The sequence below is a fragment of the Podarcis gaigeae genome (assembly GCF_964106915.1).
Source record: "Podarcis gaigeae genome assembly, chromosome: 10".
NCBI lineage: Eukaryota > Metazoa > Chordata > Lepidosauria > Squamata > Lacertidae > Podarcis > Podarcis gaigeae.
In genome coordinates, this window is record NC_139686.1 from 13,807,556 (window position 1) to 13,823,637 (window position 16,082).

The window sequence follows — 16,082 nt, forward strand, 5'->3', positions numbered from 1 at the left end:
AGAGACTCCCTGACAGATGGCCATCCAACCTCAGCTTAAAACCTTCCAATGAAAGAGTGTTCACTCTTTCTGAGGTGCAGTACATTTGACTGCTAGACAGCTCTTGCTGTCAGGAGGGTCTTCCTAAAGTTTGGTCGGAAGCTCCTTTCTTGAATTTTGAATCCCTTGTATTGGATCCTACCCTCTGGCAGCCCTGCTGACTTGCACCATAGTGAGGGTCACTTGGTCCGGCGGTCCGGCATGAGGACTTGTGCCAGAATACCAGACCAAAAAAAGGGGATATCTTGGGATGCAAACAGAAGCTGGGATTGGCTTCTGTGATTTAAACAGGACAGTTGGCAGATATGCTGTATAGTTCTCTCTATTTTGGCTCTGGAATATGTCAAATATTAACTTGCACCTTAATATCAGCAACACAAAGGAGATGGTGTTGGACTTTTGGAGGAAAAGAGGAGAACTAGCCTCACTGTACATCGGGGAGGGCTGTGTGGAGAGAGTCTCTTCCTTTAAATTCCTAGGAGTTTATCTCAGTGAAGACCTTACTTGGAAAATCAATACAACCCAGGTGGCTAAGAAAGCCCAGCAGAGACTCCATCTCCTCAGAGTATTGCGGAAGAACGATGTCAGTCAACATTTGATGATCTCCTTCTACCACAATAGAAAGTGTCCTTTCATACTGCATCACGGTGTGGTACGCTGGTTTGACATCAATTGATAGGAAGTGCCTACAGAGGGTGGTGAATACAGCACAAGATATTATGGACTGTCCCGTGAATCCACTGGATGACATTGCAGAAGAAAGTTGCCTCAGGAGCGTGAGGAAAATTCTAAGGGATGATTCACACCCTGGCCAGCACTTTCTTGATCTCCTGCCCTCGGGCAGAAGATATAGAAGCATCATTAGTCACACCAACAGGGCAAAGAACAGCTTCTATCCGTGGGCTGTTAGGCTGCTGAATGAAAAGATAACAACAGGGCAACTGACTTTTGTGTTTGGTGTGTGTGTGTGCCAGTAAACGAGGGGAATTAAGACTAAGAGAGCTTGTGCTTGAGCGGGTGCTTGTGTAATCTCGTTGTATACAAGTTGTACAAGTGACAATAAAGTATTTCATTTCAACTAGATAGATTGCAGAGGGTTCAGGATATCTTGTACCAATGCAAGACAAAAATGCAAGACACCCTGATAATGACGCACACCCTCTTCTCTCTCGCAGGTATTTCACAATTGCAGTTGTGTGGGAGTTTCGGGTCCTGGAAATCTATCGGCAGTTTTGGGTCAATGCCCAAGGGATAGTTGTACTAAAAGCTTCCCTTATTTCTTAGCCTTGACGTTCTTATTTGCGTTTGGTTTTTCCTTGGGAGGAACTCCGACGTACATGATTATGTTCAGGTGAGCACATTTTTTAAAAAATCCCCCTGTTTGTCTCCATCAAGTTTTGGGGCAGGTCAGCTCCGCAGCATAGTTCATCAAATCTCCTGTATTTCAGCGGTTGCTTTTGCAGAATGCCCCTGGATTGCAAAAAAAGGTGCCAATTTCTGCTTGAAAATAATAATAATAATAATTGTAGCCAACATTGGCGGTGGGTGCATCACTGAAAATCTGAATGCTTGCAGCTGAAATCTAGGACAAAATAAAGCCGTTTTGCTAGAAGAAAAGTTTGGATTTGATATCCTGCTTTATCACTACCCGAAGGAGTCTCAAAGTGGCTAACATTCTCCTTTTCCTTCCTCCCCCACAACAAACACTCTGTGAGGTGATTGGGGCTGAGAGACTTCAGAGAAATGTGACTGGCCCAAGGTCACCCAGCAGCTGCATGTGGAGGAGCGGAGACGCGAACCCGGTTCACCAGATTACGAGACTACTGCTCTTAACCACTACACCACATTGGCTCTCTTTTTCCTAAAGGCATTTACAATCAGGATTCCAAAAATCTTCTACAAAACTACCAGGGCCCCAAGGTTCATATTCAAAGGTGCTCTTTTAGAGCATAGGATTGAATTGCTGTGGAGCGCATCTTCTTCTGCCATGCACAACCGAGTGCAGGCCTCCCCTTCCCAACTGGCCACTCGCTCACCTTTTGCTACCTATGTGCTCACAATAAGTTTTTGCCTGCTTGCCTGCCTCCTGCCCCCACTGCATACTTCTCCTACCTGTCTGTCTGCCTGCCTCTCCCCAGCTGCCCCGGCTCAGACATGCTTGGAAATCGCACCAATAGTTAAGAGGCAAGCCAGGAGGCTTGCGACATGAGACAGGGCCTTTTCAGTGGTGGCTCCCAGCAAAGAGTCCCACCAGGTGTTCACGTTGACATCTTTCCTGGGCACTGGGCAGAGCCTTTTGCTTCAAGCCTTGGAATGATTTTAACGTTTTTTATTTGCTACTGCTGGTGGTGGTATTCTTCAGTCTGGTTCCACTAATGTTGGCTGTCACCATGGTGCTTAGGCCTATGGTGGGGCTTCCTATTGCTGTTTTCGCTGTTTTAAGCTGCCGGTTTGCTGTGTTCTGTTTTTTACGTTTACTTCTATTGAAGTAATATTGGGTGTTTTGGTCATTTTTAGTTATGTTCTTCAAGGCTCTGGCACAAGGCAATGGCTAAATTGCTCTTTGTTCCATTACACTTGGTCTGGAAAGTGTAGTTAGTGTGGAAGGCTGCAGTGGGAACATATTTCATCTCTGCTCCCAAAGATTTGCAGTGTCTGCCAATTTGCTTTGTTGCTGTTTAGTCGTTTGGTCATGTCCGACTCTTTGTGACCCCCTGGACCAGAGCACGCCAGGCACTCCTGTCTTCCACTGCCTCCCACAGTTTGGTCAAACTCATGTTAGTAGCTTCGAGAACACTGTCCAATCATCTCATCCTCTGTCGTCCCCTTCTCCTTGTGCCCTCCATCTTTCCCAACATCATGGTCTTTTCCAGGGAGTCTTCTCCTCTCATGAGTTGGGCAATTTGCTACTGAGCAAAATTCTAGAGTGGCTGCTGCTTTGTTACTGGGACAAAATCAAGATGTTACTGCTAATGTATAAAGACATCAAGAGCTTGGAACGAATGTGCTGGAAGGATTGACTTATCCCACACATGCCTCTTAAAGCACTTTGATTTGTGGAATTAACACTTTTACAAGTGCCACGTAATGTATGTTCCAAGCCTGGGAGGAATCTGTTTGAAATTTCATCATACACCTTTCTTCTCAAAGCTGTAGATTTTATCTATATTTTGATAATTTCATTACGCAGACTGTTTTTTTTTAAAGTGTTTTATTTTATAATAAAATAAAATAATAAAAATAATTTTATATTTTATAATAATATTATTATTACCATTTTGTGTAAAGCACTTAGAGTTGTTTTTTTTTTTTATAAATTAAGCATTGTATAAATCTTGCTAAATAAATACATGGAACAAAACAACAACAGCATTATTGTGTGGATTTTCAAATTCTGCACATTTGGATCAATCTACATTTGGGCCTCTTTAATTCCAGTGGATTGATTGGTTTTTAGCAAGAGAGGTGTAAGTTTTGCCCTTGAAAATTTGCAGTTCCAGTTAATTAACGCTCTGCAGCTTGCACAGCCCCATATCCTTTTGAGCCACGGCATTCCGTTTATTTCAGTGTTTCTGGACTGCAGCCATTGTAGCAAAGTGTATCTGATTAATGTCGAAGGGAATTTTTTGAACTTCTGCATCCTGGTTTTTTTCAGATCGGTTTCTCCAGAATTAAAATCCCTTGCTGTCGGCTTCGAAGCTTTCTGTGGAAGGACACTCGGTAAATGTTTCTTCTTTTTCCTTTTGTTTGAAAATCAGAAACAGAGGAAGGAACAAAGGGAGCTGCCTTCTACGTTGGCCAATATACCTCAGTATTGTCTACACTGACTGGCAGCTGCTCTCCAGGGCTTCAGGCAGGGTTCTGACATCCTGCTTTTTGGAAGGCCAATTCCAGGGGGTTGGGGGTTGGGGAGGGAATGCTGTGGGTCCCAGGCAAGGCCTCTGAAGGCACAAAGGCACCCATGGGTGGTGACCACGATGGCAACCACTGCTTTAAACAGGCTTCCAGGTAGTGTGTTCTAAAGTTAAGGGCAAAGACGACACAAAGTCTGTAGAGCAGTGGGGATGGAGTTTTTCCATATATATCACACTGATATCAAAGATTCCTTCTCTTCCGGGTCAGCCTCTGTTGTACTCTATCTCCCTTGTTGTTGTTGTTTTAAAAAAACTGGAAAAGTCGGGAATTACCGTATTTTTTGCTCTATAAGATGCACCCGACCATAAGACACACCTAGTTTTTAAGAGGAGGAAAACAAAAAACAAAAATCAAATGTTGTTGAAGAGGGAGGAGGACGGAGGACCCTTACGGAGCCCCTTATTTTCCTCCTCCCGCTTTGCTGAAGAGGGACTGCGCTGCTCTGCTGAAGCCAGCACAGCAAGAGGGAGAGCTACACAGCGCCTCTTGGTCTGCTGGCTTCCCAGCGAAGCAGGATGAGGGATGGAAGGGGCTCTGTAAGGGCTCCATTCCGTCCCTCATGGTGCATTGCTGTGAAGGCATCACAACAAGAGGTGCTGCGCAGCTCTCCCTCTTGCTGTGCTGGCTTCAGCGATAGCTGCGCAGCCTGCATTCGCTCCATAAGACGCACACACGTTTCCCCTTACTTTTTAGGAGGAAAAAAGTGTGTCTTATAGAGCGAAAAATACAATAAGTCTCAAGACTTTCTGCATGTGAAGGTCTACCATGAAGCCCCGGCCGTTTTCTGACACTCGCTGAAAAAAACCCACGTTGCCAAGATCGAGCCAGGCTCACGTCACTGCTGGTGGTCCTTCTTTTCAGGCGGACTTCCCGCGCCTCTTTATTTTGGAGCTCTGATCGATACAACCTGCTTGAAATGGGGTGTGAAAAGCTGTGGCGAATCGGGGTCTTGCAGAGCGTACAGCACAGAGATGTTCAGGTGAGCCTCAACGGGAGCTGAGATTCCCACTCTGTTTTCGTGCAAGCATTCTCAGCGTGAGAAAACCGAGAGGAAGAGTTTGGATTTGATATCCCGCTTTATCACTACCCGAAGGAGTCTCAAAGCGGCGAACATTCTCCTTTCCCTTCCTCCCCCACAACAGACACTCTGTGAGGTGAGTGGGGCTGAGAGACTTCAAAGAAGTGTGACTGGCCCAAGGTCACCCAGAAGCTGCATGTGGAGGAGCGGGGAAGCGAACCCGGTTCACCAGATTACGAGTCTATCGCTCTTAACCACTACACCACACTGGCTCCTTTCTCAGGGGGAGAGGAAACTCCTACGGCATTTGTTTAAGACGTGAGGGTTGGTTCATCTTACTAATATGCAAGGCAGTTGAAGTTAGTTTCCCTCCCTGTTTCTAAACCTCTTAAACGGTCTCAATCATATAGCTTGCTTCTCCCAGCCTGTCCCAAGAAAGAAGGTTCAAAAAAACAAAACACTTTATTCTCATTTATTTATTGGGATAATATATTAAGATGCTGCCTTTCATACAACTTCACAATGCAGAGAACAAAAATCCTCATTTTATCCTTGTGAGGAAGGAGAGGTTGTGAGTGAGCAGTAGGTAATGGTGACTCAATGAGCTTCATGGCTAGGTGGGAATTTGAACTCTGCTCTCCCTGGTCCTGGTCCAGCACTGCAACCACTACCTCACATTGGCAGGTGCTGGGTTAATTGCATATAGAAGAAACCAGCTGGTCATTATAGAATCATATTGTAGAGCTGGAAGGCACTCTGAGGATCATCTAGTCCAACCCCCCTGCAATGCAGGTATATATGGCTGTCCCATAAGGGTTACGAGCATTATGAGCACCACACTCTAACCAACTCCAGAATGAGTTCCTTTGATACCGTCCCTGCCCAACTTTCTCCCGGGTAGATTAACCATGAACTGCTTTGAATCCTTCAGTATGTCACCCCTCCCCCCAAAGTGCTAAATGGCTTGTTTTGTTCTTCCTTAAGTTTTGTTGCACTGTTTGTGGGTCAAGGCCCTGTAACCACCCGGTTCTCTGGGAGTTAAATAACTACACCAGACGTTTTCAACCTTTTTGAGTCTATGGCTCCCTTGACCAATTACATTCTTTCTGCAGCACCCCTGTAGGGCTCAGGAGCCCAGTTATGTCACCCCTTGTCTGCAGAGCCGGCAGCCCCTCACCCCTTTTCAAACATAGAGCAAGGGGTCAGCAAACGTTTTCAGCAGGGGACTGGTCCACAGTCCCTCCGACCTTGTGGGGGGCCAGACTATATATATTTTTTTTGGGGGGGGGGGATGAACGAATTCCTATGCCCCACAAATAACCCAGAGATGCATCTTAAATAAAAGGACACATTCTACTCATGTAAAAACACGCTGATTCCCAGACTGTCTGCGGGCCGGATTTAGAAGGTGATTGGGCTGGATCCAGCCCCCAGGCCTTAGTTTGCTTACCCATGCCCTAGAGTGTTCCCTCAGCCCCTTCTCCTCTCCCTTCTCCTTGGGAGTCCTCCAGGCAGCCGCTGCTGCCACCCCTGGTCTCTGACCTCCCCCCCACCCCAAAGAGAGGTGCCTCCTCACATTGCCCCACAGGGGCCTGGGAAGCACCCCCTGGCCAGCCCCAGAGGCACCATTTGCCTGGCGAGCTTGTAGCCAGGGCTGCTGCAACAAACAGCCAAGCAAGCCTTTGGGGGGCAGAGACATAAGAGGGTATCACAGGAGGGAGGGAAGGAAAGAGGGATAGAGACCAGCGTTGCCCACGGCAGCTCCGACCATCATACAAGGCACCCCAGGGTGCCATGGCACATTGGTTGAAAACCACTGAACTAGACAGTACACAGGATGTTGGTTTTATGGGATCAAATAAGGCCACAACTTTACTGGTTGCAGATGTGTAGGTTTTGGTCATAGGCATTGGGATAAGCCATGCAAATAGCACTCTGGTGTCTCTAAGGGTGAAGCCAACCAGCAGGGAACACCCAAGAGCTACGTCAAATTGGGGTGTCCCCCAAGTGATCTCCATTGGAGGAGTGGAATGGCCCTAGCCTGGCTAAATGACATCTTTTGTTCTTCTTTAAGTTCTGTTGCACTGAGCTGTTCTGTCTACCCAACTCCTAGGAACGTCTATGTGGGATTCCTTCTCTCGATAAGAGGTGCAACCTGCCTCCTGTACATCGTCCTCTGCGTTTTGATTGCGAAGCGATTCAGACGAGGCGGGGAAGAGGCAACGGCAACCCAAAACTGTGAGCTGTCTGCCGCCAAGTTGCCAGCGCCTGAACTAAACAAAGGAGAGACCTATTGCGTAGAGGCGTCCGTCAACGGCGACACCCGCTTGTGAGAAAGGAAAGCTGGTTTGGATCGTTGCACGAGCGGCTGCAGTTTGGGCATTCAGGAGCAATCCATAGCATGAGCCGTTCCTCACCCAGGCCAAAGCCCTATCCTGCGATCAGAGCTCGATACATACAGCCCTGCTCAGATTGCACTAATCGCCGCAGGCAAAGGCATCAGTTATTTGTAGCAGATCATTGTGGCAAGAGCACCAATCACCTAGAAGAGGGGCAAGAGAGAACAGAATGGTTGGTGCTCTTGCCAGTGATTCACCCAAGACTGCGATGCAGCTGCTTGTTTGTGTTTTGTAACGTCAGGAAACTTTAAATGTGGCACCTGTTTACATGTGAAGTTCCTCATGAAGCAGAGCACTATGGAAGCTGGAAAGGAGGCTGCGAGTTTTAAAATACGGAAGAGAGACTAATATAAAACATTTGCTTAGGAACAAAGGGAGCTCGCTTGTACCATGTGGGACCACTGATCCATCTAGCCCAGTACTGTCTGCGCGGACTGGCAGCAGCTCTCCAGGGTTTCAAGGCAGGCGATGTTCCCAGCCCTATGTGGAGGTGCCGGAAATTGAATGTAGAACATTCCTCATGCCCCGCCACTGAGATACCGCCCTTCCTTCTACAGTCCTCAACAGGGTTGGAGTGTAACGCCCCCTCAAAAAAATCAAACCTAGAGGGAAAGCTATATTTATCTTGTTAAGCTAAAGAGCTGGTGGGTAGGATTGCGTGACCCTGTATTTGGGGGGCATTTTCCTCCCTCCTCACAACCGCTCATTGAAAGTCCACAAACCGGTTCCCTGTTATCTCTGAGCAACCTCCGCGTGCCTGGGGTTCTTCTTTTTAACTTTGCCACTGGGGCGAAAACTCCTTGTGCTATCTGTTGCCGTTTATAGCATGGATTATCTGTGCAAATCGGTCTCTTGGCTTGACTATCCAGTTTGATGCTTTTTCTTTCCTTTTCGCTTTTTGGAAGGGAAGCAATTTCCTGCCATATTCAAAGCATTCTCCAGAGATCAGCAGTCATCATTCAGCCTCATTACAGTGATGGGAAATAGGGCCTCATAAGCCGTATTATAGTGACCCACAGCAGCTGCTTCTGTCAAGAAACACCTCCATTTCCTGACAAATTACCGCCATGTGCTAAAAGCTCTCCAAATAGACCAGCTTCCAAAAACAAGAAGGTCTATTGTACAGATAGAGGCTTTTTACTTCTTGTTATGGGGCCGGGGGTGGGGGGCAGTAAGCCCTCTTCCCTTTCGGAAAACAGTAAGCCAGATAATGACAGGAACACCCCCTTGAAGCCACAAAAGAGAACGTCTGTAGCTTTTAACGGAGAGTGGATTTTACTCACATGGTAAATGCGTAGAAATGGGTTTCAAGTATTATCTCTCACGTAATTATTTGGTTTGGGGTGGGGTGGGGGTTGGTGTTACAAACTCCCGGTTCCAATATGTTTTTCTTTTAAAATATCATTGCCTCCTTCAAGGGGGTAGGCGCCATTCTGTCCTGCAAGACAGATTACTACATTGGACCCACCTGGTCAATTCCACACCCAGCTAGATCATGCCAGCCACAAAGGTGTTCGAGCTGATTCAGTGTTGATCCTCTCTGTGGAGGTTTCATGGTGCATTGCAGGAGTGCTAACTCGCCCTCAGGGTTGTAGGTGCCCACCACCGTAATGTGGACATGCACACACTTGCACATGCCTCTGCCTCCATGTCTGAGCCTCTGCTCCTCCCGGTAAAAAGGTGCCTCCCTCACTGGCTGCGGAGGGCACAGCTGAACTGCTTCTCTCTTGGAGACAGCACTGCTGCCGCTGGCAGCTTTTCTCACTGACTTTGTGGGTGCCTGGCCCCCACAACTATATTCATGTGACTTCTGAAGCACCCATGTCTCCTGGAGTTAGCGCCTATGGTGCCGTGTCCACACAGAGCCAACATATTTTGAAAACGGGTTACTGTGTGGATACCTTCGAGTCCAGGTCTCCACCTCCTTTTGATCCTGCAGCTTCTCTGCGTGCATATTCACTTCCTCAATCGCTGATCTCTCTACCTAGCCTTTTTCTGTTTATAATACCAATGGCTGTTCTGTTCTGATGCAACCGTGTCACAGTTGACAGCCACTGGCCTAGTTACCCTAGCGTCAGAGAGAGATGCTGGACAAAATTGCGTCTGATCACTGAATTATATGACAAGCATGGGGAATGGATTTCCATACGCATGATTAACAGTTGTTGGAGACAGAAACTGCTGAGATGCTAGACCTGGGTCCGGTGTTTTTTATATAATATTTTGGCAGAGTTGGAAAATCTGTGGACCTCCAAATGTTGTTGGACACACACACACAAGCTACTACCTAGTTAGCCCAAATCATCTCTACTAAAATGAGCTTCCATCCTTCAAATAGAAGACCTCCCTGGGATAGCTCAGTTGGTAGAACACGAGACTTTTTAATCTCAGGGTCATGTGTTCGAGTCCTGTGTTGCAGGAGTTCGGACTAGATGACTCTCGTGGTCCCTTCCAGCTCTACAATTCTATGATTCTGTGAAATAGAAGACTTCTGGGGCATGACTGCGTCCTTTTCCAAGGCTATGCAGAACTGCCTTATATGGAGTCACACCAATGGTTCTTCTAGCACAGATAGCAGGGGTGACAAAGACCACCTGAGTGAGATCCTTAGAGCTAAAGGGAACAGGAGTTCAGCCTGGGACCTTGCGTATGCAAAACACATGACCTGGGCTTTGTCCCCTCCATCAAGGAGAGACAAGAGGTTGCTAGAGTAATGAGCAGGCTTCCCTTGACTCATCCCACCCAGAATCAAAGCTAAGCACCTGGCTATGCATCAGACATAGGGATGTTGCCCAAAATGGCAGCCCTCAACTGGAATTTCCACCACAATGGGTATCAGTACTTTTCCATGTTCTGACTTCTTCACATTCGGCATTTTGCTGTCCCCACATCACATCATAAAAATCGAGCTGTTATGTGTTCAGTAAACAGGAGTGGGGAGTGGGATTGCATCCACTGGCATAAGAATACAAGAAGAGTTTGCAGGATCCGGCCGATGTCCCATCAAGTCCAGCATCCTGTTCTCTCAGTGGCCAAACAGATGCTTGTGGGAATCTCGCAAGCACAAGAGCACTCTTCCCCTTCTGTGAAACCTCCTTTGTCTTGCTCCTGCTAAGCAGATGCACTTTATTAAAAGAGCAAAATACGTGCATGAATAAAACCCTTTTGGACAATATGGGGAATGTTGTTTGCATGGGTTTGTTCCAGTTTATGCCAGCGAAGAATGCATCTTGAGCATGCCTTTGCACCAAGAACAGAGTAAGCTGAAAGCGGATGTAAAGAAAACCAAGAAAGCCTATCATTAGGATGTTTCTGGGTTGCTTCACCAGAGAACCAAAACATGGGAGGTTTTTAGCAGAAGGCAGAAATCCTACTCTCTATGCTGCCTGAGTCGCCTCAGGAAGGGGTGTAAGCGCCACCTCCTCATTGCTGAACTCTGATTTCTCATTTGAAGGTCCAAATGTTGAAGTCGTCTTCCCGTGTCAAAGAGGCTTTTGGCCCTTTTCCATCAAAGGTGCAATCTTTTCAGAATTTCAGTCCTTGCAGTGTTTTGAATTTGGATTCCCATTGTGTGGTGGCCAAATGTGAGTGTGCGTGTTTCTTTCTACTGAACTTTCTGTCCGGTGCACTGAGGCCTCCCCAAATGCTCAAGCTTCCTGAGTTGAAATACCCCCATGGGAGGAATTACCTCATCATGACATTCTTTCCAGGGCTTTCATCAAAGCATGGGCACCTAGGAAGGCTGCATAGTGCAGAGCACAAGAAAGAGGCTTTGTAGAATGAAAGGACACCCACAAACACCTCCCAGCCACTGAAAAAGGCAGCAAGGCAAAACAAAAAGCTTGCATGCCACCCATGAGACTCACACTGAAATTTTCTCTTCCCTTTGATAATTTCCTAATGCATTTTTTTAATTGATGGGGAACGGTTAGGAAAAAAAATACTGTGATTTTTACACTTAATCTTAGCTGAAAAGCTATTGAAATCCAGTGATTTTGCACTGTAGGAGAAGTCTAGAAAGCCATAAAACTAGACTAGATAAAGGAAGGTGGGAGATGTGGCTGGCCAGAAATATGTTGTTTTTTAATGGCTTATGCTTTTCTCGTGCCATATTGCAGCACTCATGGTAATCGAAGAAATGTGCGTCTTGTCAGATGAATGTGTCCTAGCCTAGACATTGCCTAGACATTGCCTTTGGCCTAGTCAGCCTTAGCCAGAATCCAACATGGCGGCAACAACTTAGCTGTGACCCACCTGGTGAGGCCTCACAGCCCACCTGTGGCTTCTGAACCACCAGTTGAAGACCTAGGCCATTAAGGGCATTCCAAGAAATATGAATCAACCATTTTATACTGATATTGAACCTCATAATCTGATGTTTTAAAGATGGGTGCATTCGATTCTGCCTACTTAATTTTTACTATATATGTTGTTCATTTAATACTTTCCTCACACAGTGCTTGGCAAACATTCGTTGGGAGGCAGTTTATAAACGCTTGAATAAATAAGAGGAATAGTGCAGGAGGAGATGCCTCCTTAAATCTGCTGGACTGTGCTGGTAACGGTAAGAATGTGATTTATTAGCCTGGAATCCACCCAGGACAAAACACAACAACTATTGAAACCAACAGTCATATTTATCTAGGGAACGTTGCAAGAAGGAACATGCAATCATTCAATGAGGAACAGGAGATCATGTTCCCGACTCAACGTACCCAACTCCTCTGCCTACTGCCTAACTCTCTTGACCTCCTCCCACGTTTCCCCAGGTCTTTTTTGAGGGCCTCTTTGAATTGTCCTTCTCAGCAGACCCCCCCCCCCCACCTGTCTCTTCCCTCTGACCCTTTCCTCCTCTCAGGGGCGGACTTTGGTATGATGGCACCTTGAGTGAGGGCAAAATTTGGCGCGTGCACGCACATACAATATTTCTTATTTTCACAATAATATATTTTGGTACAGTTGCTTTTTAAATGGATCTTCTCAGCAGGTACTACTTTTGTTGTTGGTTAGTCATTTAGTTGTGTCCAACTCTTCATAACCCCATGGACCAGAGCATGCCAGGCACTCCTGTCTTCCACTGCCTCCCGCAGTTTGGTCAAACTCATGTTAGTAGCTTCGAGAACACTGTCCAAACATCTTGTCCTCTGTTGTCCCCTTCTCCTTGTGCCCTCAGTTTTTCCCAACAACAGGCTACTGAGGAAGAACGGAGGATAAGTACAGGTACTACTACTACTACTACTACTACTACTACTACTACTACTACTACTAATATTTTGGGGCCCCTTGGCTCGACTCACTATAAGGAAACCACTTGCACTGCCCTGAATCCAGCACTTTTACTTTCCATCTCCTCCTCCTACAGCCCCTTTCCTTCTATCATTCATTAATTCCTTCTCTTACAGATGCCTTAAGAGTTGTTGTTTTTGCAGGGGTGGGTGTGGTATCAGACAGTTGGAACAGAAATGTTAAAAAATAACAAGGGTTGAGTTCCAAAAGGTGTCTTGAGCGATTGGAAAAGGACTTCTGCTCTGCTCACACAATGCAGACCCTTGGATGGCTTTAAAAGAGGATAAGGCCAAATAGAGAATTCACCACACAACATCTCCAAGTAGACGTAGGGGAGATTCCTGGTCCGAAAACATGGAAAGCCACTGCTAGTATGATTCGAAAATTGCACTTCTCTGAGTTTTGTTGTGCAGTTCTCCATCCGAGTTTTAGGGGAAATTGCTTTGCAAATATGTATTATGAAAAACTGGGATTAGGAGAAATTCGCTCAAAAATACTGATGGGTTTACATGAAAGCTTTTTTTAAAAATCACCAGCTGACATGGAAATGAACTGAAATCAATGTTGAAAAAAATGAGGAAGTAAGAGAAACTGAAATTGACAGATCCACACCTCCCTCCCTGTAAGACCCCAGAATGCCCCACAGAAAACACTGTAGTGCAAATGAAACGCCCTGTCAAATTACTTCGGAATGTTGTTTTTTTAAAAAACACAACATTGTACGATGTGCACACAGTAGGCTGAATGGAATGTATCCCTCTCATTAGTAACTTGGAAGAATGAAAGAGCCTGGAATTTCCTCTTGCACAAGAGATGCCGGCAGGAGAGCTTGAACCGAGAGAAAACCAGGGGCAAGGAACAGTCTTAAAGAACATTTATTCATTGGTTCAGTTTCTAGCCAACCTTTGTTCAGTAGCAACCCAAAGAAGTTACGAATCCAAAACCAGAAACTGGAGCAGGTTACAAAGGGGGTGAGACCAAAGGCAGTTGTATTGGTTATCTACCACTTTACCAGACACAGCTCCCCTCCTCACATTCTGATGTATTGCAGTTCTTAGAAAGGCTTAGAATGGCCAGCTGCAAATTGAAAACTCCCTTTGCTGTGGAATGACAATGACCCAGTAGCGTAGCATGGGTTGGCAGTGCCCGGGGCCACATGGAGGTGGGGACGAAGGGAAACAAACGGAGTACACATGTGCATTCAACTGCCTAGCGGTGTCTGCATCATCCAGGAGACTGCAGCAACAGAGATAAGAAAAGTAGAGTCGTTCCATTGTCTGAAGAGGTCACTTCCTGGTTCCTATGGAGAAGCCGTTTTCAACAGAGCCCAGCAACGGAAACACACAGCTGTACTGAGGCAGTACTAGGTGTTTAGATTTTGCACCGCCTAACAATTTTATGCCCTGGACAACCACCCCTGCAACCCCTCCCATGCTACGCCACTTGGTGGACCCAGGCTCTCTTCAGACTTTGTCTGAGTGCTGTTAGTAGCACATACATCCCAAAGAAAAGTGGATTGGCATCTGTAAAAATATAACCTCCCCAATGCTATTTTGGAGCAACCATCAGAAGACTTTTTGAATTCTATCTTGACAGTCTGATGGCTTGTTTCTGAAGCTATCCTGATGTTCTGAGAGATGGAGCTCATTTCAAATCGGGATCAAGATCTATAAGGATGTAAAGCTGCTTGCAGAGAGTGTGACTTCTGTCTCTAGTCTGCAGAGAGTTGTTTTTCTTTGTTTAATGTTAGTGTGGATGTTTCCTGCAGAGGCTCCTAATGGCTCATTAGTGCTAGTGCAAAAGACAGAAATGCCAGGATGTCAACTTTATCATTGGATGGAAGTTACTCATCAAAATAGATAAGACTCCTCACATAAGAGCATTAGGCTACAAATTTAATTGACAAGCCCAGGTGAAGCAGTCCAGATTCCACTGAAGGAGTTGCCTGACACATGTGACTAAATTAGAACAGGGATGTGGGGATCCTTTGGCCTTCCAGATGCTGTTGAACTACAGCTCCCATCATGCCTGGTCATTTGCCAGGCTTGCTAGGGCTGGTGGGAGATGCTGTTCAACAATATGTGGAGGGCCAAAGATTCCCCACACACATGATCCATCCTTCCAAGGTGTCTTAAGAGAACTAAAAACAAAACAAAACAAAAACACCTTACCATGGGGCAGTGGGAAATATTTCCCCAAGTTTCATTTCTTTCTTTCATTGCAAATTGCAGGTGGGTGTCTTCCTAGCATGTAGATGGAAATAAGCTACTTTGGGGCATTTAAAAATCAGTTCACACTTTGCATTTTTAGCGATACACCAAATATATAATTCCAAATGTGTGCCAAGACCGATGTATGAGAACAACATGCATGCATTTGCCAACTAGTTTTGTTATAGAGGTAGACTCATAAGGGAGACCCAAATGGCTGCAGATCCCTATCCGAAGTCAACCTGGATTTGCTGCATTTCATGTGTGAACTCAGCTCAGATGTACTGGCTAGTAATACAGGGGTGTACATGGGCTCTGCAGAGGGCCAAAATGAGGCAAGTCAGGGTGATTTCGTGTTATTACCACCCTTCTAAGTTGAAGCTCGGTGTGACGTTAACATATGAGCGTGCTGGAGGTGAAATAGTTAAACAGGTTACCCAATCAGAACCCAGGGGGGTGGAGTCAGAGGGACTAAAGAACCAGCTCTGGGAGGGACAAAGGGGAGAGATCGTTGGGAGTTGGGTGGTTGGTTGGAGTGGGAGTGAATTGGGATAGAGTCTGTGGGGAGGTTGAGTTAGTGTAGTGAAATAAGCTGAGTCAGGAACAGTTAGGAGCTAGGAAGACAAGTAAATATCTGAGAGGTGGTTTATTGAGTGAGAGCAGGTAGCGGAAGTTATAGGTCTAGATAGGCACCCTATGATTGTAATTGACCGATACCCTTTATGAAACCACACACTTGTTAAACTGCAATAAATAAACAGAAGTTTATGTTCTGATTTAAACCTGACTGGACTCAGTATTGTACCAAGTAGGGCCTGGGTGGTGGCAGCGAGAAATAAAGTGGTGGCACAGGGATCAATAGACGGTGAAACGTCCGGGGACCCTGTGTGATCGCCACACTCGGTACCAAATGAGAGCCCTCACAAAGCATCATTTCGATCTGTTGCTTCCATCCCATACACCCTGCTTTGTGGGCTTTGCATAGGGCTCCCCAACCCCCAGCTGGAATTCAGTTCCGGCACCACTCAGGTGGGCACCATTGCCATTATAAGAGAACAAAGGAGGCGTTCATGGTGAGTTCTGGCACCTCTTTTTCTGGGAAAATAGCACTGGATATCTGGATGGCCATTGTGACAACAGAATGCTAAACAGGACATTGGTTCTATCCAGCAAGGACTGTCTTATGCACACAGAAAGTAATGACAACAAATGCTA

The 16,082-nt window shown here is 46.2% G+C and overlaps 1 protein-coding gene and 1 long non-coding RNA gene across 7 annotated transcripts in view; both read left to right on the forward strand.

The window, feature by feature from the left end:
• LOC310825982 (solute carrier organic anion transporter family member 1C1-like) overlaps window positions 1-10,546 on the forward strand; it is a 33,602-nt gene extending 23,056 nt beyond the window's left edge. For 3 of the 6 annotated variants that reach the window (XM_083700290.1, XM_083700291.1, XM_083700292.1), the window contains exons 12-15: window positions 1,215-1,390; window positions 3,695-3,759; window positions 4,816-4,933; window positions 7,086-10,546. In XM_083700290.1, the coding sequence (XP_083556416.1) occupies window positions 1,215-1,390; window positions 3,695-3,759; window positions 4,816-4,933; window positions 7,086-7,305 (579 nt within the window). In that variant the 3' untranslated portion in view covers window positions 7,306-10,546. The remainder of the gene's footprint in view (window positions 1-1,214; window positions 1,391-3,694; window positions 3,760-4,815; window positions 4,934-7,085) is intronic. The other 3 variants (XR_014555589.1, XR_014555590.1, XR_014555588.1) reach the window with 2 other exon arrangements.
• LOC310826334 overlaps window positions 1-16,082 on the forward strand; it is a 343,986-nt gene that overhangs the window by 22,513 nt on the left and 305,391 nt on the right. The gene's annotated exons all lie outside the window — the stretch shown is intronic.